Source organism: Lolium perenne, chromosome 1 (assembly GCF_019359855.2).
Source record: "Lolium perenne isolate Kyuss_39 chromosome 1, Kyuss_2.0, whole genome shotgun sequence".
In the NCBI taxonomy this organism is placed as follows: domain Eukaryota; kingdom Viridiplantae; phylum Streptophyta; class Magnoliopsida; order Poales; family Poaceae; genus Lolium; species Lolium perenne.
Window position 1 is genome coordinate 204,996,256 of NC_067244.2, and position 27,612 is coordinate 205,023,867.

General features: G+C 43.6%; 4 protein-coding genes and 2 long non-coding RNA genes across 6 annotated transcripts; 5 read left to right on the plus strand and 1 right to left on the minus strand.

Moving 5' to 3' along the window:
• The first annotated feature begins 1,571 nt into the window (after positions 1 to 1,571).
• Positions 1,572 to 4,816, plus strand: LOC127320399 (uncharacterized). Its single transcript, XM_051349818.2, has 3 exons — positions 1,572 to 2,833; positions 3,587 to 3,696; positions 4,537 to 4,816. The coding sequence occupies exons 1-2, from the start codon at positions 1,621 to 1,623 to the stop codon at positions 3,661 to 3,663; spliced, it is 1,290 nt and encodes a 429-aa protein (XP_051205778.1). The 5' UTR covers positions 1,572 to 1,620; the 3' UTR covers positions 3,664 to 3,696; positions 4,537 to 4,816.
• A 3,957-nt stretch (positions 4,817 to 8,773) lies between these two features.
• On the plus strand, positions 8,774 to 12,643 carry LOC127320510 (uncharacterized). Its single transcript, XM_051349825.1, has 3 exons — positions 8,774 to 10,001; positions 11,495 to 11,611; positions 12,265 to 12,643. Exons 1-2 carry the CDS (start codon positions 9,158 to 9,160, stop codon positions 11,584 to 11,586), a joined length of 936 nt encoding a protein of 311 aa, XP_051205785.1. The 5' UTR covers positions 8,774 to 9,157; the 3' UTR covers positions 11,587 to 11,611; positions 12,265 to 12,643.
• A 249-nt stretch (positions 12,644 to 12,892) lies between these two features.
• On the plus strand, positions 12,893 to 17,300 carry LOC127320415 (uncharacterized). Its single transcript, XM_051349819.2, has 3 exons — positions 12,893 to 14,764; positions 15,674 to 15,780; positions 16,909 to 17,300. The coding sequence occupies exons 1-2, from the start codon at positions 13,327 to 13,329 to the stop codon at positions 15,745 to 15,747; spliced, it is 1,512 nt and encodes a 503-aa protein (XP_051205779.1). The 5' UTR covers positions 12,893 to 13,326; the 3' UTR covers positions 15,748 to 15,780; positions 16,909 to 17,300.
• A 1,894-nt stretch (positions 17,301 to 19,194) lies between these two features.
• On the plus strand, positions 19,195 to 19,970 carry LOC139835036 (uncharacterized). The gene is made up of 2 exons (XR_011750746.1): positions 19,195 to 19,445; positions 19,561 to 19,970. It is a non-coding gene; the product is annotated as an uncharacterized lncRNA (long non-coding RNA).
• A 1,943-nt stretch (positions 19,971 to 21,913) lies between these two features.
• Positions 21,914 to 23,343, plus strand: LOC139835037 (uncharacterized). Its single transcript, XR_011750749.1, has 2 exons — positions 21,914 to 22,105; positions 22,931 to 23,343. It is a non-coding gene; the product is annotated as an uncharacterized lncRNA (long non-coding RNA).
• A 1,044-nt stretch (positions 23,344 to 24,387) lies between these two features.
• LOC139833943 (uncharacterized) lies at positions 24,388 to 27,135 on the minus strand. Its single transcript, XM_071824319.1, has 3 exons — positions 26,556 to 27,135; positions 25,924 to 26,023; positions 24,388 to 24,705 (listed from the first exon to the last, which is right to left on the minus strand). The coding sequence occupies exons 1-2, from the start codon at positions 27,133 to 27,135 to the stop codon at positions 25,956 to 25,958; spliced, it is 648 nt and encodes a 215-aa protein (XP_071680420.1). The 3' UTR covers positions 24,388 to 24,705; positions 25,924 to 25,955.
• Between the last annotated feature and the right edge of the window lie 477 nt (positions 27,136 to 27,612).

The following is a 27,612-nucleotide window of genomic DNA, read 5'->3' on the forward strand; positions in this document are numbered from 1 at the left end:
TGAGATCTTAAAAGTATTTTCCTAATTTTTAAAACCCAAATGGCTTAAATGCATCAAAACCATTAGATGTAGATTTTTTTGGACCGTTGGTCCAGTCAGGTTTTTAAACTTAAAAGAACTTTTAAGTCGAATTTACCATCAGTATACGATCATACCATGAGTTTAAATTTTTTGACCCACAAAATATATATTATAATTATTATTTATTTATATTTATCTAGTAAGATATGGGCCTATTTTAGAGTTTAGCATGGGGCCCTAGATTTTGCCGGCCTGACCCTGGTTGTGAAATGGCTGGGGAGGTTGCCATCTCCGAAGTGGTGAAAAAGTTAGCCATAAGTTTAATTCAACATTCTTAGAAGCCAAATCTGTAATAATTTTTAAAATACCTATTCACCCCCTCTAGGCGATATCTCGTCCTTTTGTTAGGCTTGTGGCCTTCTCCCACAACCGAGGTGGGACTAAAGATACTGGGAATGCCACAATGGATCAGAAGCCTAACTCAACCTTAGTTCAGAAAAGAACTTCCAACATCTATAGTTGACTTTCTAGTTCTAATGAATTTCTAGGAGGTTTCAAGGAAATCTCAAAACTTCAAAATTAGCTAGGGATGGACATTTATAAAAATGAGATGCTGAGTTTCATACTTTTGGGATGATTTTTTTTTAAAAAAGTGAGTGGCGAACTTCGTGGAAAGGTAGAATTAACTACTCTGTACTAAAAGTCTTGGGCTAACATCTAGAATTTCACAAGAAAATCCAAAAGATCATGTGCCAAATCTTAGAACCCTTGGATCTTTATTCTTTCTCGGTCCTTAGAAAAATGCCAATGCATTGAGCTAGTGCAACCTTCAACCTTCGATTGAGCTACCCTATTAGGAGATGTGTTTTGACTTTTTGTGAGGTCCCGTGGCTAATTCTCGTGTCCAAATCTTAGAATACTTGGAGTTTTATTTTTTCTTGATTCTTTCAAGTATAGTACTCCCTTCGATTCAAATTAATTGATTTCAATTTGTCTAGATATGGATGTACCTGGATACGTTTGTTGAGTAGATACATCGTATCTAGACAAAGTGAAGTCAACTAATTTAAATTGGAGGGAGTAATGGATTAAGATAGAGGAAGGAAAAACTCCAAAAGATCATGTGCCAAATCTTAGAATCCTTGGAGTTTAACTTTTTCTCGATCCTTAGAAAAATACTAATGGATTGAGCTAGTGCGACCTTTACCCCATTAGGAGATGTGTTTCTTGACTTTTTGTGGGGTCTCGTGGCTAATTCTGAGTTAATCTAGAACTAACTTAATTCTGAATCATCTAATTTTAAAAAGAATGCGAGACAGCAAGTTTGCAATTAGAAGGAAATTCAAGTTTGCAATTTGAAGGAAATTCGTAGGAGTTGATGGTAGGACGGGTTCAAAAGCTTGCGAAGCTCGAACTGACACCCCTTTGTCGTCTTCTTGTGAGACCATTCACGGCTTGACGCTCGACGTGACCTTTCGTCTTGCCAGAAAATGTCAGAACCGTATGGTATGGGCCGAGTCCATGTGCACCGCAAAATCGCTCGCTGCTCTTCCACTCCTCTCTCCTCTCTGCTTCGTCACCGGCACATCCAGAGGCACAATGCCCCTCCTGCTCCGCCGCCTCGCCGGCGCCGTCTCGGCGCCCCTCCGCCGCCCCCTCTCCACAGCGCGCTCGCGCCCCCCGTGGGCCATGGTGAACATCGAGGCGGCGCTGGACGCGTCAGGGGTGCCTTCGCCGGGCGGGCGCGCGCGCGCGTCCTTCGACCTCAACGCGGCCCCGCGCGCCTCCCGCCTCTCCGTCCCCGCCCGCTTCGTCGACCCCCGCGGCTACAACACGGACTTCCTCGTCGGCATCGTCCGCGGCGCGAGCTGCGACGGCCTCCTCCTCCTCGAGTACCTCGACACCCGCCAGTGCCGCAGGATGCACGAACTGGACGCGGGCGGCGGAGTTGAGCGGGACCCGACGCTCTTCGTCTGCAACCCTCTAAGCGGCCAGCTGTTCCGCCTCCCTGCCCCGGACACGGATGCCGCGAAGATGGTCACGCCCTTTGGCCTGCTCACCCAGTCCCCCGAAGGCTCCCACGGCGGCCCGCCTGATAGGTACGTGGTCGCTCAGCTCAGCCTCCGGGAAGGGGACAACCGCATAGTCGTGCGTCGGTATTTGTCGGAAACAGGGCAGTGGGAGGAGCGGCCGATGGTCGGCGTGGCCGGGCCGCAGGACGCTGAGCGGCGGACGCTGGTAGACCACGAGGTGCTGGCGTTCGGGGACCGGCTGTGGTGGGTGGACGTGACCTGGGGTGTCTGCTCCGTCGACCCGTTCAGCGACCGGCCGGAGTGTCGCTTCGTCGAGTTGCCGGAGGACTGTGTGCTGCCTGCTCCACATGTCGGTAACCTGGCAGTGAGTCTGTCCATGAGCAGGTACCGGCGCATGGGGTTCAGCGAGGGGAAACTGCGGTTCGTCCACCTGGGTAAAAAAGACAAGAAAGTCATAATCGGCTCCTTTTCCCTCGATGCCGAGAGCTGGAGCTGGACGCTGGATCACACCATTGGATTTCAAATTCCAGAGACATCGCCCGATGAATTTACTATGCCACTAGACCACCACAGGCCGTGGATTGCTGCCATCGATCCCTTCAAAGCCAACGTTTTGTACGTCCAACATCGTGCTGCTGTTGTTGCCCTGGACATGGCTAAGGCAGAGGAGATTTGGAGGAGTCCTCTTCCTGAAAAAATAGCCTGTCAAATGGAGCGCCACTCTAGTCTCTTTCATCCATGCGTGCTCCCAACATGGCTTGCATCAAGCTATATCCCAGGTATATATATAAGCTTCCTGCTCCAACATGCTTGTTAATTTCACCACATTGGATATTGAAGCATTCAAAGGCCATTAATTTAGATGGCACAGGTTTTAGTCAATATTTTCTCAAATAATGTGCCTGTTGTTAGAACCTTGTGAGCAGCATGGATTATTTTCTTAAGAGTCTCTTTTCTTAATATACACCATTTGTATTTGTACTGAAGTTCCTGAACTGTGTGTTTTAATCGTTGATATCTTGAAAATTGTGGCCATATCACAGTTATTTGGAATTAGATTGCCCATCCTTAGCAGTAGCTTTTGCTTTTCTTTAGGATATCGCAGCTGGAATCTGGCATCCATAATCCATATCACAGTTATTTTGTCGATAGAATTTTAATGGGATTGACTACTATGTAAAATTGTCTTGCTTCTAACTAATGTCAACGTTTTGTCGAAAAAAATTAATGTCAACATATAGATATGTAATTGTCCTGTCGAAATAATAAGAACGTCAGTGGTGGGAACTTGGCATTGCTAGAGAATCAGGTGCATTTGGTTGATCACATTTGATATGGGACTGTCAATCATGTATAAAATCTGTTTGCTTCTATAATTAATGTCAATGTATCGATATATGCCATTGCGCTGGTAAATGCGTAAACGTTGTTTTCCAATTCAATTGTTGGTGCGGCGATGAAATATATAATACTGCACATGTTGCTATGTGTTATTCTTACTCAAGTTCTTGTCTCTGCCAATATTATCTCAGGAACCCCTGCGAGTGACAAGACAAATTTCAAAGGGAAGACTTTGGCAGAGATGCTGGTTCGTGTAGACAGAGGATAGAAAAACTGAAGCGTGTCAGCTAACTTACCTTTGGTACTTTCTCTTAAGTAACTCTTTCTTGTTTGGGTACCCTGAAGTCATACCTTATTCTTTCTGTGTCCATGATTCCGCATTTCTTCTACACTACCCCTAACAATCTGTTCCTTGCACAAACAAGGAAGTTTCGGTCATGTGTCCAAATCACCATGTTGAACTGGTTATCTTTAATTGTCTAATATATATACTAGAACACCATTGTTAGCCTTGACTTCAATTTGTTTGGTTCGAGTCATGTTTAGTTACATATGTTTGTCACTTGTGAGAATATGATGATGTTTTAGTTTATGGACTGTATACACATATTATGGCTGATTACATAACAGAGTTCTTTTTGTTCAATCATGCTACACTTACAAGAAAATAAAGTATGCTGCTTGAATATGTTCCTTACTCGGCAATGATTGAGAGTCGTTCGACTAGTCACTAGACTGGTCTTTGAGCTGGTACTTGCTTCCAACCGAAAAATCTGACTAGTTGTGACTATTTAAGACTACTTGTTACCAATGAGTCGGTAGCACAGCGATTGACTAGACTTTCTTGACTCTCAATTGTTCCCGCTGTCCTCAGTGCTTGACTCCTACGCAGAGTAGTATTACTTTGTCATAACTACTCCAGTACCTGGTCTGACTTATCCCAGACATGAAATTGGGGCAAAGTTGGACTTCCAAATCAGGACTGAACTGAAGTATGCTGCTTGCTATTTCTTACCAAGTGACCATGCTGTAAATTGGCCTATCACCAATATTGAAATGTTATTGAAGTAGTACTTCAACAAAAATGTTTTTGAAGTATGTCATTACCAGAAGTATTTCTGCTTACTATGTTTCCTTGCAGGTTCCTTAATTTTGACCAACAAAAAAGTTGAAGGTAGCACCGAAGTATTGAGATCTCGTTTTGGGGAAATTTTGTGACAATTCTGGGCTTGTTCTATTGGATGATACAATTCTCTGTGAAATGGACGAATCTTCTTATGTATCTCAGACTTGTTTAGGTGCACAATTGTTGAATAGGATGACTACATGGCATTGATCATATTTCATTGGCAACTTTTATCGGACAGTCTCAGAAATGCAACATCACTTGCAAGACATCATGCTTATGCTCTTTGTTAAAATGTTCATGCACATAAGTGTTTGGTTCTGGGCTGTTTCACTTTATAATCATCAAATATGGGATCAGATTGTTTTGCATAGGGTATTTGCATGCTGATTATGAGAAATGGATGCACTCTCTTTAATCTTATTAGACGCCTTCTAATAACTATCACCTCTGTTCCTAAGTATAAGATGGTTTGGTCAGATTGCCGTTTATGCTAGAAAACAGTTTGTTTTTTACTACCTCCATTCCTAAATATAAGATGGTCACATTCCTAAATATAAGATGGATCCATCTTATAAAAAAAAACTGTTTGCAAGCATAAATGGTAATCTGATATCGATTACCACTGCATGTGCATTAGAACAATCCATTTTTATTAATTATGATGGTTATCTCCATATCTGATATGAAGCGCAATTCATGGAAGAACTTCTGCAGACAGTGTGAATGCGTTTTAAAATGGACGATTGTGATATTCATTAGGAAGGATGGATCCATGGTTGACGTGATTCTATTGCAGGGAGCAAAGAACTACGTTTTTTCAAAGGATGATGCTTCTTTCTATGGAGGAGTATGTATGGATATCTAATAGTAGGAGAAGTAGTACTAGGTATTTTTCTACGGTAAGAAAAAAATATGTGAATAAGAAGTTACGTTATATAGATCTAAAAATACCAACAACCTAATGTCTACTATAGAAATCCTTTTAACAAGCTACTGAGATTAGAACGAGGCTTTCTCCTTGCTCTGTGAAATACCAATTGCATTTCCTCCTCTTTTTATTTTTGGCATCCATAAAGGTTTGGCTCAATTGCGTTGAAGAGACTGCATCATTCTCGAATTTCCAGATAGTCCAGGATGCTAACGTGATGATCTCCATCACATGAACAAAGGCACACTGAACTCCTGCTTCAGAGAAGATTAATGTGCATATCAGTGTTGGGGCATAAGTAAGAGCAGCAGGTTTTCACAAACTGATAGGAAAAGAAAAGATGATCCTTTGTTTCCGTAGCATGGAGCCGACATAGGATGCAGCCGTACGATTTAATTTGGATTTTTTTTTGGCAATATTGTTCTACTATCGAGTTTTGTCTCAACCAAACATAGATTTGACGTTTTCTCTGAAAATAAGAGTTCCATACCCAGCTAATGGGCAGAGGTGTGGATTAATTTGTAGACACCAGCAATAGAGTACCAAGGGGTTTTTTAGAAGTAACTCCACACATCACAAGACTTGGAAAAGAGTGGTGAATTGCACGAGAACCCAAGTGTGAATTGACTAAAATAGCGTTATTTTGAAAATCCAGGATGAAAATAACCATATTTCGGAATAACCCTTTTGGATAACTCCCGTTCATAAGAAGCAGGGGCGGAGCCAGAAAATTTTGTCGATGGGTTCGCTCAGGATTTGGTCATCAACTAACTATAGTATTGTATAATTTTAAACCAACTCAAAACAAGATCATACCACTTAGCACAACATAGAAAATGAAATATCATAAAATAGATGTTCAGTATTTCTATTAAAGCCAAAGGGTGGAGGCATACCGAGTACTTGGAATCCTAAATTACATATTTAATATGAAGTAGTTCTGAAAACATTGTAACTTTTGGGGAAACTTCCGTCTTCCTATGAAAATTAAACAAAAAAGACAACTTAATATCACGAGTTTTAAACAAGTATAATTAAGTCAAACATGCCTCGCCCTGAGAGTGAGACGCCTTTGGCTTAGACGCACGGACCCGGAGAGACCTTGGCAAGGTCTACCAGGGCTGAATGATCCAGAAGTGCTCGCTTCAGTGTAGGAGATGAGCGGTTGACCTATTTCTGAAGAGATAGATGGATTAGTGGATACACATCGGAGGAGTTGGCGCCGGAGGTCTTCGCCAAGGTGCCCACCAGGAGAAAGAACACTCGCCTGGTGGCGGAGGCACTGCATGAGGACAGATGGATAGATGACATACCCGGAGAGCCGGAGAGATGACAGTTGAGCTTTGGAAGCAATGCCTTAGGCTGTGGGAGGCAGTCGAAACAGTGGAGAGAGACGTCTCGAGACCAGACCACATATCATGGAAAGGCGCGAAATCAGGAGCATACACAACAAAGTGCACTTATGAGATGCTCTGCCAAGGGAGTGTCAGATGGAGTATGAGCAAGCCGATGTGGGGTTCCTTCTCACCCATGAAGTGCAAGATATTTGCGTGGTTGGATATGAAGTATAGGCTGTGGACTTCCGACAGGAGGGCGAGACATGTATACATGCCTGCAAGAGGAGGATAACGTAGATCCCATCCTAGTCCTATGCCCTTATGCGAGACAGGTTTGGTGCAGGGTTCTACACAACGCGAATCTACGGATCGCCGACCCAGGGTTCACGAGCAACCTGCAGAGATGGTGGACGGAGGCCCACAAGCGAGTGAGGAGGATTGATAGGAAGCGTTTCGACTCCATAGTTATCAACACGGCATGGACGCTCTGGAAGAGGAATGCGAGGGCTTTCGCAAACGCGAGGGAGCAGAAAACGGTAGACCAAATGGTGATCCAGATTAGAGATGATTTCCACCTTTGGAGAGGGCCAAGAGAGGAGGGAGGCTAGATATACCGAGAGAGTAGGCCTAGGCGGAGAGAGGGTGGAGTGTGTGTTCTCAGTAGTGTGGTGCTGATCTTGTTACTTGATATGCTTTTTCTTCTATAAAGATAATGCACGCTTTACGCGTGCTCTCGATTTTTTTTAAGTCAAACATGTAGAACCACTCACATTTCAAAGTTTCCATTGTCGATCTTTCATCTTCTTAAAGAGATTAAACACTTGATCATTATTAATGGCAGAAAACATGTATTTCTCCACATAGCAAATTAGACAATCACTTATAAATTGATCACCCATTTTATTGCGCAACTTCTTCTTCACAACATTCATAGCTGAAAAGCATCTCTCCACATGCGGTGGCAACCGGCATATCAGTACTAACTTTAGAAGGTGATAGACCAATGGAAAAGTAATATGCTTATTTGTCTACACCATTAATTTAGCAAGATCACAAAATTTTTTCCGAATTAAAATCATCTGGATAGAATTTAGCTAGCTCTCAGAAGCATCAAAAGAGTCTTTGGGGCTGAACGACTGCATGACTCCCTGGCCAAAGGAGTCATATATGATCCACAACGTGGTCCTCATGTTTGTGGTAACGATGTAAGGTTATTTTGTGTTGAACGTTGGAAAAAAAGGTTAATTTCGTCTAAGCCCACGTAACCTCAAATTCCTGGAACTGCTGAAAGGCAACTGAAATCTTGAGTCTGGAGGACTGCAAAAACTGAAAGATCTTCACCTTGAGCGTGCCTACAAATTTGAATCCAGCAGCTTGCTTAACCGTGGCTACAAATGACGTACGAGGCTCAGCACTTTGGTAGCCTGTGTGTCCTCTGTTTCTTTCTCCGGTTTTCCTTGGAACGTTGCCTGTTCTGCAGAAGCAGAGGACCGAGAGGAGGTGGCGTCTCAAGGACACCATCACTGCTCGCTTCCATCCTATGTAGGTCTTGTTTACTTCTAGGGTATTTATGGGGATGAGAGGGGATTATTTCGTATCCCGGAAAATTTCCACTAGTCCGTTTAGTTCTCCAATTTTGAACGACATAATCCCCCCTCCCATCCCCTCACATCCCCATATTTTTTTGACTAAATCAAAAACTCTTCATCATACCTGCTTGGAGTTGCACAAATCTCAGTGTGTACTGAAACTGCTTCCCTGCACGTTTAATTAAGATAAATCATAAATTGTTATGACTGATTAAATCTGGGCCATAAAGAGAAAAGGAGGGCTGAGATTTGTGCAACTCCACGCGGAGGAGTTGAGGCCAACTCCAGGGGATCCGAACCCCTCTGTAGAACAAGTCCACAGCAGTCGTCTCGTGAAACGTGAACCAACCCCAACCCACTGCACTTCCTCCATTCTACGAGTAGGATTTACCGCACCGCCCCATCCGCCGCACAATGCTCCGCCTCCTCACCGGCGGCCTCCGCCGCTCCCTCTCCACGGCCGCGTCGCGCCCGCCGTGGGCCCTCATCCAGCTCACCTCCATGGACAAGTCGGGGGCGCCGGCGCCGGGCGCGTCCTGCCACCTCGACGCGCCCCCGTTCCTCACCAACCTCACCGTCCCCGCCCACTTCGTCCACCCGCGCCCTCTCCTCGACCCCGCCACCGGCAAGCACGGCTCCGTCCCGGGCCAGGTCTGCGCCACCAGCGGCCACGGCTTCCTCCTCGTGCGCTTCTGGGAGTCCCGCTTCGGCCCGTCGGCGCCGGCGGCGACCACCGCGACTCCCTCGTATCCGCCATACTCAACCTCTCCTTCACCGACATGGACACCAACCCGGAGACCACGCGCTTCGTCTGCAACCCGCTAAGCGGCGAGCTTTACCGCCTCCCGGACATCGACGACACCAAGAGGACCTCCGCCTGCAACCACCTCGGCATCCTCACCCAATCCCAAAACAGCGACGCGCCCCCGGACAGGTACGCGGTAGCTGAGATGTTCACCGCCGGAGGCAGGGAGGAGGAGGAGGGATTGGTCATGAGGCGGTTTCTCTCCGAGACCGGGGAGTGGGAGAAGTTGGCGGGCTTGCCGTCCCCTCTGCCGGCAGCTGGGCGGCAGATGGACGTCGTCACCGCCGTGGTGGCCTTCAGCGACCGGCTGTGGTGGGTCGACGAGAGCTGGGGCGCCGTCTCGGTGGACCCGCTCAGCGACCGCCCGGAGCCCCGCTTCGTGGAGCTGCCCAGAGGGAGCGTGCTGCCTGACCTCAAGGGCATGGTCTTCATCAAGGAACTCGGCAGGTACCGGCGCATGGGGGTCAGCGACGGGAAGATGCGCTACGTCGAGGTGTCCAAGGAGAAGCCCTATGTGATCAGCGCCTTCTCCCTCGACGACGGGGGCAGCTCCTGGACGCTGGACCACGAGGTGCCATTTCTCCACATCTGGATGGACGAACGCAACCAGTTTCCGCCCTTGAAGGAGATGCCGGCGATTGGGGCCATCGACCCGCTCAACGCCAATGTGGTCTACCTCGTCTGCGGCAACCAGCTTCTCGGCGTGGACATGGTTAACAAGAAGGTTACCGGGAGTTCTCGTCTAGCCATACCCCGTGTCCCCATCCTACCGTGTGTGCTCCCGACATGGCTGGAATCAACCAAGATCCCATACGCAGGTAACACTCTCGCCCTTTGAGCTACGGAAGCGGTGAGTATGAGTATACTAGTATAGAATTGTTTGATTTGGGCACATTTTGATTTAGTAACACATCTTCTGAAAATATGTGCTTGGACTAGGCTTATGTAGGATGATTCTCTGTATAGAAACTGTGCTGCTAGAATTTGGGTCCAAATTGAGCGAAAATTGTGGTGAACTGGGGTTAAATTGTGGACCATCACTAGTACATACAAAAGAAGTGCACGCTGTGCACCCAAAGTAGGAAATTAGGCTGTCCAAGGAGTAGAGCTAAAGCTAAGTGAAAGGCTGAGTGTGTTCTAGTATGTTCATCTGTTTCTTGTTTCCCTGCCCCCTCCTACCATTTGTGCTCCCAACTTGGCTGGACACAAGCCAAATTCCTCATATAGGTAATTTCCATAATTTGTTGTGTTGCTTGTTTGAATCGTGTGTACTGAACATATACGTTAGATCGGACACATTCCATTTAAACCTGCCTTCTGAAATGATGTGCTTGGAGGCGCGTGTACATTGCAGGGTCCTCTTTATACAAACTGTGCTAGAATTTTGTGTGAATTGAGGGAAATTGAGATGAATTTGGGGAAGAGTAGTAGTGTTTGGATCCTTTGTAGTGTGGTTCTACCACTACCACAGTACAGAAGAGAAGTGCAGCCAAGGTAGGAACAATAAGCTGCAGGAGTAGAGCCAAGTGAATGACTAACTTCTAGTCTGCTTGTCCCAATCTTCTGGTACACCTGCCCTTTACATCACAATCGGCCAAAGTCCCATCCTAGTGGCCGCCACGGTGTATGTCATTTGCGGTGGCCTATTTTTTATGTTTTTATTGGATTTAGATATACATATGGAGAAATTATCAGCATATGAACTTTGTATTGGTAGATAAAGGTTACCCTGATACTTCATTGACTTTTTATGCCTTCTGTTTCCTTTACCAATACACCAATTTTGTATTGCCAAGTATCAAATTTATGGTCTGTGTTTATATAATTGAAAAGTTCTTTCAATATGCACTACTTTCCTGCCATGTGCACGCACAATGTGGATGTGCCTCCCCAACCATTGCTGCTGGGAGCTAGATGACATCTTGCTGCACCAGTCCTTCCCTTTAACGCACTCCTTTGGAGTCGTATGTTACCTTGTATTCTCATTTCATTGTGTCTCCAAATTTTCTATTTTGCTTAAATATATATACCAGTGTAATGCTCTATCCTGGTTTCCTGATTTTCATATCACAGCATATGTATTGTGTACTAGGACATCCTAGGGAACAAGGTATTTTTTGTTATTGATTCGATTGGTTATTCAAATGTCTATCACTCTATTGCATTTCATTCTTGTAATTATTGTAAAGTTATATCAAGTCAGTACTCTTGTTCAATGTCCCAGCTTTTTATGCCATTTCAAGTCATGCATACCATGCAGACAAATGTTTACCTTGTTACGATTTTTAAGCTTTTGTTTGCATGGTTGAAGATTGGAGCAAAAAGACTACTGCCAAAAGGGAGGTTTCGCCAGATACAGACAAAAAGAACACTCTACGTGTAGAGGTAGAGCTGATGAAATGAAGTGTACCAGATAATTCGTATTTTGGTACTTTCTCATAACTATCTCTCCTTGTATCATACATTATTTATCACATTCCATTCCTCTTAAAATTCTTGCAATTTGTTACTTCGAAATAACAGAAGTACTATTTGGTGCATTTGTCTGCCGGCTGCCAAATAGTATTAACTAGTGCTATTTGTGATTCACCAGACCTAACTTGTTATTTCAAAGTTAAAATGGGGGAGTGTGACAAATCGTAATGTTTAATACAGCTTAGTACATTCCGAGTATTTTCATTATGGTGAGCCATCGCCTTTCATCATTGCAAATATAATCACCACTGATCTTGCCAAAACTGAACCATGCTCTTGCTACTTCGTAAAATAAGGATATCGTAATTCTTGTTGCACCAGAAAGTAGAAAATAAACAACTCATGTTCAGATGGCACCTAATTTCTTTCATTGTTTCAAAGCGATGTTGACGTGAATCTCCTTGTGTTGCTGTTTAATTCTGAACCCATGCTTCTGTTTAGTTGTATTTATATTGAGCTCAAGAACAAATGGAAGAAACGCCTCTTTTTTATGTCACGCATTCTCTCCATAAGAGTATTCAGAAGTTCCTAGTGTATATTTGCTTACAAGAACTATTGCAATGAGATTGGTGAGACTCATGCTTATGTTTACAACTTGTTTTGCAGGTTTCTGAGACTTGTAAGAGAAGAGTTGTTTGTGAGGACTAGGAAACTGATGGTGGCATTTTTTGAACTCTTGCTTTGGGGGAATGCTGTGAGAAGTCTGGGTTTGTTAGAATATGCTGACGCACTTCCTTAATCACAATTTGAGAAATTCTGGCAAACGTTTTACATATTTTGGCTTTGCTTGTTCACCCCTTGAGCTTTAGTAGAACGGCTTGATTCCGTCGGCAATTCAGCATGGATCGACAGTCAACAACAGCATTATGTATTTATGTCCTTTTAAAGTTGAATCGTTCAGTAGCCTTTCGAAGTGAGGGCCATGAATATAATGGCCTACACTGTTCTGGGGTCTTGTTGTTGTCAACTATTATACGCCATTGCGAAATCTGGAATGTCATTTTAACTTGAGAACGCTTTCCTTGAATTGACTAGTTCTGTACGCTTAAAACGATGTGTTCTTGCATTGTTATTCAATCTGGAGTTTGGATTAATCCTTGGCGTTGACATGGTTTGCCTTTATTTTGGAGAGGTTTAATCTGTTCTCAAGTTGTGGCTCATCTTGGCGATTTGGAATCCTTGCATACTCTGCAATGGATCAGTCACACGTGTATGCTCCGTGCCAGTTTTCTTACCTATATGCGAGTTTGGGATGTATGCTGCTGATCGCACTACCGTCTTACATATGTCAAAATCGTTCAATTTACTGCTTTGCTGCATAAGTCATTTTTTTAAATTAAGGAACCCTGGTGATATCATTTTGTATGTTAAAAAATGTGAAATCTGTTTTTATGCCCAAAAAGTGATCTCATTTGGCAAATTATATGTCCAATTATTTAGATGCTCAATTAGAGTTTCTGAAAGCTCACTATTTGACCTTAAATTTCCTAATTGAAAGTTTTTTATATTTCAGACCGAAGTGAAAGTTTTGCGAGCGGAAAACTGGGGAAAGGATGGGGATTGATGATCCAGGACAGTACCCTACTGGTCCTAGCGGTCAAAGTAGAACAGAGCTGAAGGCTGAAGGAAAATTTGGCGGGAAGTGGTGGCGTATGATCAGCACAGCCAATGGCGACGCCGTTCAAAACCGCCCACCCTACCTTTTGCAGGGCCTGCCACGCCCAGATATTTCAGTTGTGTGCACCCAGTCCACGTGAACCGACGCCTCTGCACCATCAGGAATCCTTCTGCTCTCCGCTCACAGCTCACCTCACCGCATCACCACTACAGTGCGCCGCCGCCCACGCCGCGATGTCACTAAGGCGCCTCCTAGGCCTCTCCGCTGGCGTCTCCGGCCGCCTACGCCGATCCCTCTCCACGGGCGCCACCTCCCGTCCTCCCTGGGTCATGTTCGAGCAGGCGGCAGCGGCCGGCGGGATGCGACTGCGCTCGTCCGCGCTCATCGTCGAGCCGCCGGGCTTCTCCCAACTCTCCGTGCCGGCGCTCAACGTCAACACCAGCGACGTGCCGGACCCCGACAGCGACGTCGTGCAGATCCTCGGCGGCCAAGTATGCTCCGCGAGCGGCGACGGCCTCGTCCTCGTCACCGTCTACGACATGCGCGCCCCGGCCCCGATCCTCGCGAAGCAGGGCGTCCATCACGTCCGCCAGATGATCACAGAGATCGTCCCTGAGCACTACCCAGACACCACGCGCTTCCTCTGCAACCCCCTCACCGGCCAAGTGACCCGCCTCCCTGACATCGGGGACGGCCCGACGCAGCTCCTGTGCGGCCCTCACATGGGCGTCCTCACCCAAGCCGACCGTGGCCACGGGCCGCCGGACAGGCTCGCCGTGGCGGAGCTGCAGGGGAACAGGATGCTCCGGTTTCTCTCGGACACGGGCGGCTGGGAGCTCGCGGTCACCGCGCCGTGCCAACTCCCTCTTGCGCGCCGGGTTTACTTCGAGAGGGGCCAGCACGACCAAGAGGCGGTTGCCTTCGGCGGCCGGCTGTGGTGGGTGGACCTCACCTGGGGTGCCATCTCGGCGGACCCGTTCAGCGACAGGCCGGAGCCCCGGTTCGTGGAGCTACCCAGGGGCAGCGTGCTGCCTGCACGCATGGAAGTGCCGACCGGAAGGTTGCTTCGTACCGTTGAGGAAGGGGAGGCCTTGCGGAGAGGTGGGCTGGGTAGGTACCGGCGCATGGGGGTCAGCGACGGAAGGCCGCGGTATGCCGAGGTGTGGAATCGGGAGCCGTTCGTGCTCAGCGTCTTCGCGCTCGACGACGAGGGCAGCGCCTGGACGCTGGAGCACCGCCTGGTGCTCAGCCGTCTCTGGTCCGACGGAGACCATCCGTGGCTGCCCTTGCCGGAGAAGACCACGCCTCAAATTAGCGCCTTTGACCCGCTCAATGGCAATGTCATCTACCTGTCGGTCGGAGAGCACATCGTCGTCGTGGACATGAACAGGGAGGAGGTGATTGGGAGTTCTCCGAAGGACGGCACCAGTTCCTGTGTCACATGCGTGCTTCCACCCTGGCTCGAATCCTGCCGGATCCCTGCTGCAGGTAATCAATAGCTAGGTCGTTCGCATTGTTACTTTTACATAATCTTGGAACATATATACCATCCCTGGGTTGCAATTTTGCATTGTCCATGAGGTTTTTGCTGGGCCATCTTATTTTCAAAGAAACTGTTTACAATTGTAACAAAGAGTATGGTTTGTTGATCATAACGTGGGAGGTATCGAGTAGAGATGATCTCTTTGTGTTGATCAAAAGATTAGACGAGCATAATTCTTTCTATATAACTGCATTATATAGTTTGGTAACGATTTGGATCGGAACAAAAATTACGTAGACCTTCGAAATAGGCTGTCATTGTTAATCAGTTAGGTGTAGGTGAAAACATCCTACTACTAGAAATTCCAGTCAGGCAATATGTTGTACTACTAGAAGTTGCGGTCTATGAGTATTTTTTGCACTACCAATTGTATCTAAACTGTACTGATGCTACTAATTCTCATTCACTTCTTGGGTTTAAAATGGCGATATCATTTGGAACTCGAGTTTTCAATTCCAATGTCTCATGTCACCTACCTTAAACTTCTAGCCCCTCCCCAGATATGTAGCTGAAATGGTCACATCGGAAAGTTCTACATTTACATGTTTCTACAGGCTCATGTAGTCCTGCGCGCTTGTATAATTTTTTTTCTGCCAGCCATCCACGCCAGAGTTTATTTAGAAGCGTTCCGAGGGTAGGGTATGTTTATCATTCTGTGGGGACAATAATGGTCAAATGATTAGCACTATTGGGAAAGGCATAGAATGGTTTCTCTCGATAAACAAGCCAATAATGACTTGGCATGCTTTCCTATATCAGTACAAGGCATAGATATAGAAAGTATGTATAAATTGTGTCGTGTTAGTCTTTTTTTCAGATCCGTGTGCCTTCATCAGAGGAGTTTGCATTTTCAGGCAAGAAGGATGATGGGGAAAACAAGACTTTGGCAGATGTTCTGGTTCGTTCTGGTGGAAGTCACACGAACTGAAGCGCACCAAGTTACAAGTCGATGTATCTCTGGGTACTGTGTTCTATATATATCTAAGCTCATGCTTCTGAATTGATCCATATATCGTTAGCTTTATGCCATCCATTCACATGTTCAGGATGTTGTATTCTTCTTACATATACATGTTACTCACGCCATTCAGTTTATGATTTCAAAGAGCAATCCTGCGCACTTTTTGTCAATTATTTACTAGTATATATTGCCTAATATGCTGCCATCATTAATACCAGTCTGCAGTTGGTTAAATTCTAGTTCATATTTTATTGGAACAATAGTATATGTTTGGCACACATACTAGTCACAGAATTATCAGTCAGTCAGTATTTCAGTGTGTCTATGCCAATTGCCAAGCCAAGTGTTGTAATAACTAATACACATGCTCAAATATTTAGTATTTTCAGATCATTTGGTATAATGCTAAGCGTGGTAATTGAATTAGTTCTTCTGGGTGGTAGAGTCTTGTGGCAGCATCAGCCAGCATGTAATGCTGCTGAAAACTATTGATGTATTAGCTTGGACCCTTAGGAGTATTGGTGTTTGCTGAACTAGATTCCATCATCATCTAAAAGAGTGTTTCAGAACTAGCAGGCATGATTAACATATTAGGTGCATCACTACAAACTGAGGAATAAACCATTAATAAGAACCTGAAGAATTCCTTGCATTGTCACCATAATATCCAATTAAGCATTGTATTTTCTTTTTCCTCAAATACTATCATCAAATGATCATGCTTGAAACTGGAAACTGTGATTTCACAACAAGGAATTAACATATTAAGTATACCAATTGAGCAATAAATTATTGATAAGAACGTGAAGGATGCCCCACCTTGTCACCATAATATCCAATTAAGCATTGTCTTTTCTCTTCCCCCAAATATACTATCACCACCTGATCAAGCTTGAAACTTGACATTGTGATTTCATAAACAATGATTATACATTGTGTGTTTCTGCTTCGATCAAGAAATGATTTTTATCAAAATACTAATTCATTGTTCATTCCAACTTAAAAGGGGCATATGTAAATGGACTAGTTCAGCAATTCTGTTTACTTTAATTTTTCTGCTCCTTTTTAATCGGCCAATCGTTCCACTTATATGTTTATACTAAAATGTCGCTGATGTTTTGTTTCCAGGTTTCTTAAATCTAAAAACAATCAAGTAGTACCTGATGGTGGCAGTTTGCGTGGACACCCATTTTGCGGAAAAGCTGGAGAAGTTTGGTTTTTGGAGTTTGCTCTTGAACTACTTGTTTCGGGGAAAATCTGGAAGTTGTTTCGGGTTTTAAGTTCAAACCAGAACATTGTATAGAATCACTCAATTGAGTCAATGTCTGGTAAGACAATATGCCCATTTTTCTGTACTAAAAGGTGGACTCAACACACTTTAACTCCCTTGTGGGTAATTTTGATTAGGGATCTTCCCTGCTTACCTATCTCTACTGTATGAATGAGAGATGTCTGATGATGTAATGATTGTTTGAACATACAGTATTCTGTTTTTACTTACTATTGAGAAGAACCTTCATTTTCGAGAGATTTAAGTTGCTCTGGAGTGTGGCTGATCTTGGAGACTTGGAATTCTCGCTTACTATGCAACTGATAAGTTTACCCTTGTAGAGATTGTACGGCATTGATCTTACTTGCTGTCTTCTATATGCCAGTAGTCCACTTTAATGCTTTGCTCCATAGGCTGTTGTTTTAATTAAGGAACCATACCACTGAATAGCCTATTTCTTATACCCTATCTTCTATCCCGTGAAGTTCTCGGGCCGAAAGATGGATGCATATACCTGTCGTGTTTCTTGGATTATTTACAGGTGGTATTGAAGCTCTTATTTTTTTCAACATTAGCCGCAGCCTATATAGGTCTCATTTTTTAGGCAAAAAGTTGATACTCATTGGGCATTTTTATATTTCATTAAATGTTCAATTAGGGCATCTCCACCGATGCCCTCCATATGATGTCCGGCAAGGCAAGCCCTTTAAGGGTGCACGCAATAATTGTCACGGTTGTGTGTGTGTGTGTGTGGGGGGGGGGGGGGGGGGTTGCCACCGATGCCCCTCAAAATGGCCTCACAAAGTAATTTTGGTAGAAATATGCAAACAATTCTAAGTCTTCATCATAGAACACTCAAATCAAAGTTCAAAGTTGGCACTCAAGTTACCCTCAAAATGGCCTCCCAAAGGATTTTTTTTTTAAATTCAATCATATGACCGTGTCATATGCTAGCACCATATTACCTAAACTTGTCATCTTTTCTTTCACTCAAGTTTCTGAAAAAATTGCTGGTCACTTGGTCCTACTTTTGCACCAACACTTACATGAACAGAAATCCTTTCTGAAGTAGGAGATCAATGTCCTTTTATTCATGTGAAGGGGGTGTGCATTGAATGATGCAATCTTTAATAGAATTTCGCCGACCCTTTATGGAAGCCAATGTGTTTTTACGGAGGAAATAAATTTAATATTTCATAGAGGCAAGACAAAGTCTCATTCTAATCTCATTAGCATATGTTAGCCCGATTGTATAATAACTACTATATTAAAGTGTAACAAACATCTTTTTTCTCATAATTTTGGGTTTAGTTTTTGTGCTCCTGTTGACACGTGTTTTCATCTGGTCTGTTATTATTTGAGGTACAACTTTTGAGGTGTCTTGCAATTTTTATCTGGTTTGTTACGGTCGGGTGGTTCACATGGTGATGCTTTTAGTTTTAGACTTGGGTGAGCGTAGCATATTTGGCCACTGTTCGTTTTGTTCCTGCAGCACCGCTTTGACCCTCTAGAAAACTCCCGTAGAGTCCTAGGCGCTGTACCTCCACCCAATTCCCTCTGCCCAGCAGTTAGGTCCTCGGAGCAGCAATAGAGAGGAGGGGCATCGTGGTTGGTTGAGCGCGCCGCGGGAGGCTCCGCCGGGCCGCCGCCAACAAGCGCGTCCCAAGGGGTCCCGCCGGGGCGCGCGCGTCCGATGGGCGCGAGGAGGCGCGCCGTGTTGCGGGAGGCTCTGCCAGGCCGCTGTCGACGAGCGCGATGAGACCCGTTGCGGGAGGCTTTGCCAGGACGGCTCTGATGAGCAGCAGCAGGCGCATCGTGGGGAGTTTCAGGCCGCCGCCTACTCCGCCACACAGCCGCCGACTGGAGGAGCCCGTGGCGGTGGCCAGTTTCATGGCGGTGGAGGCACTGCTTGTGGAGGATCCCGTGGTGATTGTCGATTTCGTGGTGGTGGACGTGCTGCTGGTGGATGTGCCCATAATGGTGGTTGCAGGCGCCGCCGCGGCCCGCGACGCCCCCACGCCTGCATCGCGGCGTCGACTGCTTCCACGATCTTGATCAAATCGGCGAGGGAACCTACGGGTTGGTATCTATATCTACTTATTTCTTCCTCTCAACAGTAATTCATCGATCTAAATTCTGATTCCATCGCCACCGGACGTTGTCAGGAAAGTCAACACGGCAAGGAGACGAATACGAACGAGATCGTCACCCGCAATAAGATCCGCGCGAGTAGATGGGTGGTCTCCAGGCGCGGGCGCGGGAGGCGTGAAGCTGATCCCCTCAGCGACCAGCCTCCAGAAGCTCCCCAAGTTCCCGGACTTGGCGGCGGAGCACGCTGATGTGCTCTGCTACTCTTGAGGTCCCCGATTCCGTCCAAGGTGCCGTTTAATTTCAGGTCCGAAATTGAACCTTCCGGGGCCAGTTGGACAGGCCATGAACTGCGGTCATTCTCGGCGACGTGCCGCCGACGTACCTCGGGCAGTGCTGACCATCTTGTTTATCCATGCCAGAACAAGCAGTCCAGCACCAGCTGGTCTTCCCTCCGCTCCTCTCGCTCTCGCATGCGTTCTACAGCGCCGTCGCTGTGATCACTCTTGTGGTCTGGCCTCAAGACCTCTGTGGAACGCACAGCTCAAGAATGTTGGCCACCGGTTGGTCCACACCTAGCTATTCTCAAGTACCCTGGTAAGTGGTAAGTTGCTCAAACTCCATCACTTCGAGGTTGGCCTTGGTCGCTCTGATGCCTGGGCCAGGCTAGGTATCCATCCCCTCAACTGGGCTGGTTCTGGGTTTTTTCTGATTTGTAGAACTGTCCCTGTATTCCGTATCTGTGCTCCTCTTTATTGCTGTTGGCTGTGAGCAATTATAGATCCTAATAGTAATGTATTGATGTACAGTTAACTAGATGCCACGTTTAATTCTTCCCTCTTCTGTAGCACTTTCATATGTTCATACTGTGAAACCTGATCATCCTCTCACAACTCTCAACTTGAAGGAATTGAACTAAAGAGACATATTTTCCTAGCCAAGCTGAAAAGAAAATATTGAATAAATTGTTTCAAATGATGACAATATCCTTTTTCTGATGATAGACTTTGATATGGTGAAATAATTATTTTTATTCTATCTTCCAAACTTACATACGCTAGGTGGATCTTTCTCTTTATGACAAGACAAGATGATATTACACAAGTTCAGTACGCTAGAAAATATGGACCCTTTTTTTATATGTTCATGTTCCTGCCCAAAGATGCCAACCATCAGAATGATTTTGTGGATTAAGTTAGCCTGTACTTTTGTACCTTCCGGATGCTTCTTGAGCATTGATTTTTGTGGATTCAGTCTACCTGCACCTCTAGAGATTTTGACAATTTAGCTGTCCAGTGGTAAAAATTAGAATGCCATCCAACGGATTCTGTAATGAACAGATCACTGGAAGAGAAGAACTGCATAACGGAATCGACAGTTTGGTATCTAGCAATAATGCTTAGCCTGCCCTTCCTGCTATTTTTCTTAACTGCTACGGGCATGCTTCTTGAAAAGCCACCTGGTCTTTTCTGTTAGCCTGCAAAATATTTTCCAAAGTTCTGAAGAGAATCAAATGCATCTTTGTGTGTTCTATTTTGTTCTCTCTCGCTCTCCTTCCCAACTGAACCAGATGACTCCAACAAATATTATATATAGATTTATTCTTGAAATAAAATTAGTAAGTGCGTGGTTAAAATTACCTGGATTTTCCTGTTATTTATATCATTTATAGTGAATTGGTCTGCTGCCTCGGCCAATCCTCTTCAGTCTTGACTGTATGTGTTCTGTTTTCAGGTTGTCGAACTGAGCTGTTGGTGGCTGCTGCTTTTATTCTCTCTCTGCCGTTTCTCTCTCTGCCGTTTGGGATGTTATCTTTTCTGGTTCTGTAAGGGCATTTTTTCAGGTCTGATTGCTGGTTGTCTAAATTTGTACTTCCTCTGCTACTCTTCGTTGGGCATTGATGCGTCGAAACAGTAGTATATTGAGCGCAATGACGGACTCATCCAGTGTTTGCTCGAATTTTAAATATCACTTCTTTACCAGAGTACTCATATTATTTAGCAGCTATATTTTATATGTCAGGATAATTATCTATTATAAGGATTGTTTCTGCCCTGTAGAAGTTTTTCCATATTATATAATCTTTGTTTCGATGATTCAGTTGGCATGAACAAGATTATCATAAAGATAAAGGTTTTATATTGCACAATAATCAAGTTCTCCTTAGAGGTGTGTCATCCCGGCCTTCTCTTAAAAAATATTTAATGAAGCTTCATTTTGAGGGTCCAACGGTCAACCAAAGCAAAATAGAGAGAAATTCAGAAACATTGTAGTTGCCTACATTTTTTCCCTACATGTTAATTGCATCCCTTTAATTCTTTGCCCTTCTAGCTGCACTATGGATTCGTATCCTTGAATACAATTGCTAAGGAACATTTAAACTTCTGAATTGCTTTAAGGTGCTGTTAGGTTTGGTCATTTCTCAGCTTGCTTTTTCAGTGTAGCCACTCACTTAACAATTCGCATGGAAATATTTCTTTTTTCTAGGATCCGTTCTCATAACATCTGAATATCTGACCACTTGATAAGCGTGGTATGCAACAATAAAAAAACAAAAAACATCTGAATATCTGAGTAATTTGAGAAGCTTGAACATATATCTTCCTTTCTCATTATCTTCCAGTTTGTATTGTATGTGACCTGAATTACTTATAGAGAATATGGATTATGATAAATTTTACTACAGGGTTCATAAATAGATTTGTGGGTTCCTTTGATGTATAGATCACTGATTTTTATGTTCTTCCTTGATAAACAGGTTACAATGTTATTTCCATGTGTTTTCTAGACAACGTGTTCTCAGAGTAGTTCATATATCTATGACATCCACTCATGTGTTGGGAAAACATTCAAGTCAAGTACGTACTTGAGTGACTTGCTTCAAACGCCGAATACATGCATTTACCTTCATTCCAGGAAGCATGAAGAGGAGAAACACTCTGCAAATGGAAGCAATCTGTGCGCACAGTATGTTCTTTTTCTCATCAACTGTATTCTACATCAAATGGATGCTTTCTTTCAGGTTACCTTTCACGTTTGGCATCAAGTAACGTAGATGCCAACTTATTTTATAGTTCACTGAAAGTAAAATTAGCCGATTGAATTGTGCTAGCTTCCATATGATATCATCTTATTCTATCGTGCTGCTATGTGTTCGAATGTTTAGCGAAACAAATTAGTACTAGTCCTCTTTGAGTGCTACATAGTAATAAATTAGCAACAGTCCCAGTGTCACGTGTTTATCCAAGGAGAGCTCTTTGAGTGTCACAAATTTCCTATTATATTATATATGCTATTTCAGTTAGTACATGATCTCCTTTGCTATAAAAAAAATCCTCTAAATGCATAGGAACCTATTCAGTGAAAGGCTACCGTGGGAAACTTATGTTGTGTATTTCTGCAGGTTTAGAACACACGATTTGCAGAGATATAGAAACAACTAACTGAATGAATGTGTTGTATAAATTCTAGAGAACCCTTTTCTGATTTGAGTGCTCAATTTGGATTTTTGTCAGTCATTCCTTCTAAGGTTTGCTGATTATGCAGAGCTACAATATTCTTAGCCCATAAGCTGTATTGTATGGTTTATTTGATGTATTCTAGAGCTATGTTTGCAACGGCAAGCCTATGATAAAAGGACATGGTTGCAGGATAGACCTAGGTGTGTTTTGAAATAGACATGATTTAATAAGAATGTATACTTTTACAAATCTCTTCCTTGCTCATATCTTCGCACTACTTCTTTTTCTTTGTAGTAATTTGATGATTTCTTTCTATGAAATATGATGATAGGCCCACAAGAACGAATCAATGGAAAACTAGAAGCATGGTTATTAGTTTCAAAAGAATATTTGAATGACATTTCATGGAGAGCACTGCTCGGATAGCTCACTTCAGTGTGCCATAGAGATATCTTCTCCGCTGTTGGCACCCACGATGAGCCAGGGCCCTCCTCTAGCAGAGCACGAGCCACACCAGCCCCAGCCTTCATGTCAAGATCCAAGAAGTCATTGTTCTATCATCTGGCAATAAGGACGATGACAACTTGCGCTAAAGAACTATTCAAAGGAAACAAGGCAGTTATGGTTGCTGCTTTTACTTATCGAACTTAGTAGAATCCGAAGTCAAGTACTCAAGTCCCTATTGTACCCGCTATTTCTGAAAATAATTCCCATTATACAGAACAATAGTCCACTCACTTCTAAGTAATTTTAGCACATTGCTTACCATTTGTTACTACCAGTCCTCCACATCACAACTGTCCTCCACATCACAACTGTAACGTAACATAATTTAAAGCATCCTTTATTCTTTCACTCCAGGTTAGGCTGGGTGTCGCAGCAAACTACCGTATTCTAACAAAATTTGAAGCATCCTTCATTCATTCACTCCAGGTTGGGCGCGGCGTGCCGCCGCGCCTATCCTTGCTAGTAGTTATTAGGTTGTTACTATTTTGGCTCTATAACGATTTTCTTTTGCAAAACCTATATTGTAACTTCTCATTCACATAATTTTTCACAGTAGGAAATTACCTACTGTTTCTGCAGTTGAGGAGTTTTTACTTGCGAAACATCAGATACATTCCTTCGAATTTGAAGTAACACATAAAAACGAGAATGCCAAACGGACAAACAAGTTTTCAGCCTAAAGCGTGCTAAACCAGCATGCACGAGCAACACGACAGTAAGATTAGTAGCTACTATCTTTACAGCTCAAACTCGCGGTAATTTAAATGAAAAAGAACTGGCTTTTAGCTGACATAGAATCCATTCCATAGTAATCCAACTCTCCAAGATCAGCCACAGTTCAGAGAACCTTGACCAAAATAGCTTCCTCTCAAAATGACAATTTTCAAGATGAAGCTTTTTTTAAGATCAAAATTAAGGCCCCCCCTGAAAGGGGAGGGCCCGGTTCCATTTCTTGATGAAACCAACAAGTTCCCAAGATCCATCAGGGTTACAGGTCCATGAAACTAACAACATAAAACAGAAACAGGGGAATAGTAAAAACGACAGGTTTTGCTACCACTACATCACCAAGCACCAGCTCCCAGTACGAGACACAACAGATGTTTTCAAGGATGAAGCTTATCCCCAGAATCAAGAACACAAGAACACATTGGCTTATACTTACATATCCATTTGATTGGATGAAAGCATTCTCAAATTAAACAGGTTTTTAGATTGCATAATGGTACATATTACTTTATAATAACAAATCCCAGAAGAACAGTCTAGGCACCATAATGATCAACAGTTCTAACTTCCAAAAGATATCAATCCATTCAAAGTTAAGATGACATAGTGTCGTGTCAAGCTGTTGTTGACTGTCATCCCATGCCGAAATTCCGAAGAAATAAAGCCATTCTACTGAAATTGACCAAGAGAACAAGTCAGAGCCAAAATATTTAAAACTTTTCGCCCAAACTGAGATTGAGGAAGTGCATCAGCAAAGCCTAATAACCCCAAACTTCTCGCGGAATTTCCCCCAAAATGAGAGTTCAGAAAACTACCACCATCAATTTCCTAGTCCTCCAAAACCTACTTTTATCTGACAATTAAAGTAACCTGAAAACCAAAAATGTAAACATGAGTCTCCCCGATATGGGTCATGATTCCTAAAATAAATGGACACTAGAGAAATCTGAATATTGGTATATAGAAAACACCAAACATAAACAAGAGATATAATTTTCTCCTTTAATTTCTTCTTCAGCTCAATATAAGTACAAGTGAACAGAAATACGAGTTCGGAAGTACACAACAGCACAAGCAGAGATTCCCATTCATATTGAGCAATTACAAAAAATTAGATAACACCTGCACGCTGCAACATGCTCTTGTTGTTGAATTATAAATTACAATATGGTCATGTGAGGAATTCGTAAGAGCGAAAAGCACAGTTCAGTTTAGGCAAGATCAGTAGGTGATAATATTTATCAATGGTAAAAAACAATGGCTCATCAAGGAAGGTGCTTTTTTATGCTCCATAACCCTTGTGATCTTTCACACTCCAAGTTTTAACTTTGTAATCATAAGACATGCGTGGTGAAGAAAGTGTTGCTCAATAGAATTTGGCAGGGGCAGGTATAGTAACACGTCGCGGACATTGTAGAAAAACTGGCTATTGTACATGATATTGGCATTCAGTGGCTCTCTTGCAAATGATGAACTCGTATAATTTTCAGACTTGAGCTGCGAATTTATTCAATCCTATTGTCTAATTTTATCAGCACAAATGAAGTTAGCATATTTTACATGTATTTACGTTATTAATATTTAAATTCCTAGTTCCACTTTTTTTCCCATTCAAGAGTTTGTGTGTGACATAAGTTATACTGCTGCAGAACAGCTAAATGAAGGGTTTATATGATTGGAAGTGCTACCTATACATGGGCATGAGTGTAACACATATATGATAACCACAGACCTAGGCATTTTACACCATTGCTACACACAATACAATTAGTACACTAGTCATGCTTTCCCTGGTTTGTGCCATATTTAATGCAACATGATTTAACCAAACGAGTTGGAATTAAGGACAACGATAGCATTGTAATGTAAACATTGAACAGGTAAGATAACCAGTTCAACATAGTGAACTGTACACATGACCATTGACCAACATGGTGACACATTAACCTGAACAAAAGTCTAAAAGTACATTGTTTATGAAAGTAGCCAAGTAGCACATTGCATGTAAAGATAAGAGAAATGGAAAATCGTTAAAGGAGAAACAATGAGATATGAATATACTGAAGGAAACAAGGTAAGATAAAGTACCACAGACAAGTTAGCCGAGGGCTTCAACTTTTCTAGTCTCTGTCAGCACGAACCAGTATGTCAGCCAACGTCTTCCTGGTGTTCTTGCTTGAAAGGGTTCCTTGAAATATGCTTACATACATTAAATTATAATAAAAAGAATGGTAAATGACTTTGAGAGCAGTTTATGTTTCTCAGTTATGGCAAGAAATGAATTGGATCCACGGTTTAGGCATTTAACATGGTAATTGCACCGATACACAAACAATAATTATGGAAACAAAACAATTTAGATGACATACAATGCAATACTAATGCAATCAAAAAATACATCAGATTTTCTAGTAATACCAAATTCCGCCTTGCATATCTGAACAAACACGGACAATAATAGCTAGTTTGCTATTAGCCTGTTTGCAGTGATTAAGTCTAGAGAACATTTAAGCTGCTATCGCTGATGCTAAACAGGTAGACCACTCCGCATCTCTGCATAGGGAAGAAGTTCAATATAGCTACAGTCGGTCTGTATCAACAAAACAGTCACATGATTTTAACGAAATGGTGAACACAAAACCTGTGCAATCTAACAGGTATAGTGAAGTAAAATTTGAACGCCTCAATTAATATGCAATGTACCAAGAAGCATATAGTACCTGCAGAAGGAATGTAGCATGATTGAAGCCATGTTGGGAGCACGCACGGCAGATAGAAAGCACAGCTGTGGAGCTTTCCTAGAGCTTCGATGCTACCTGGACAGGATCTGCTTCCGATTGCTTTCTTCTTAGCCATGTCCATTGCAAAAACAGTGTGACCAAGGTCGAAATACAGAACGTTGGCGTCGAACGGATCGATGGCAGCGATCCATGGCAGGTGGCCTGCGTGTGTTTTGGCACTGTTGGGCAAGACGACGGTAATCCTTGACTCACGCGTGAGCTTCCAGCAGCACCCCTCGTCGTCGAGTGCAAACGACCTGATCAAGAAGGGCTCCTTTTGGGTGCACGTTTCGATGTACCGCAGCTTCCCCTCGCTGACGCCCATGATCCGGCGCTTGGTCAGCAGCATTTTATCCTTGATATCAATGTCCAACCGCGCGCTGCCCCGCGGCAGCTCGACGAATCGAATGTCGGGCCGGTCGCTGAAGGGATCTGTCGGTATTGGTGGAACGATGCCCTCTACCTGGGCTCGGTTACGTGTTAATATATACGTGGGAAAAGCCCCCACGGTGGCATACATAGAGAATACGTATATGGAGTGGTATACTATACCATAACCAATACGAGGAGAAAACAAAGTCTAACAGCCCCCCTTAATCTTAACCTGAGAGAGGTTGAGATTACGCTTGAACTCATCTAATAACTTTACAGGCAGAGTTTTCGTGAAACCATCAGCGACTTGGTCCTTGCTAGAGATGAATTTGATGTCTAATAGTTTGTTGGCAACCCTTTCACGAACAAAATGATAATCAATCTCAATATGCTTGGTCCGGGCATGAAAGATAGGATTTGCAGATAAATAAGTAGCACCAAGATTATCACACCATAAACATGGGCGAACCCGAAGAACAATACCAAGTTCACGAACCAATGCTTCCACCCAAATAAGCTCTGTAGTGGCATTGGCAAGTGCTTTGTATTCAGCTTCGGTACTCGAGCGAGAGACGGTAGCCTGTTTGCGAGCACTCCATGATATCAAGTTAGGACCAAAGAATAT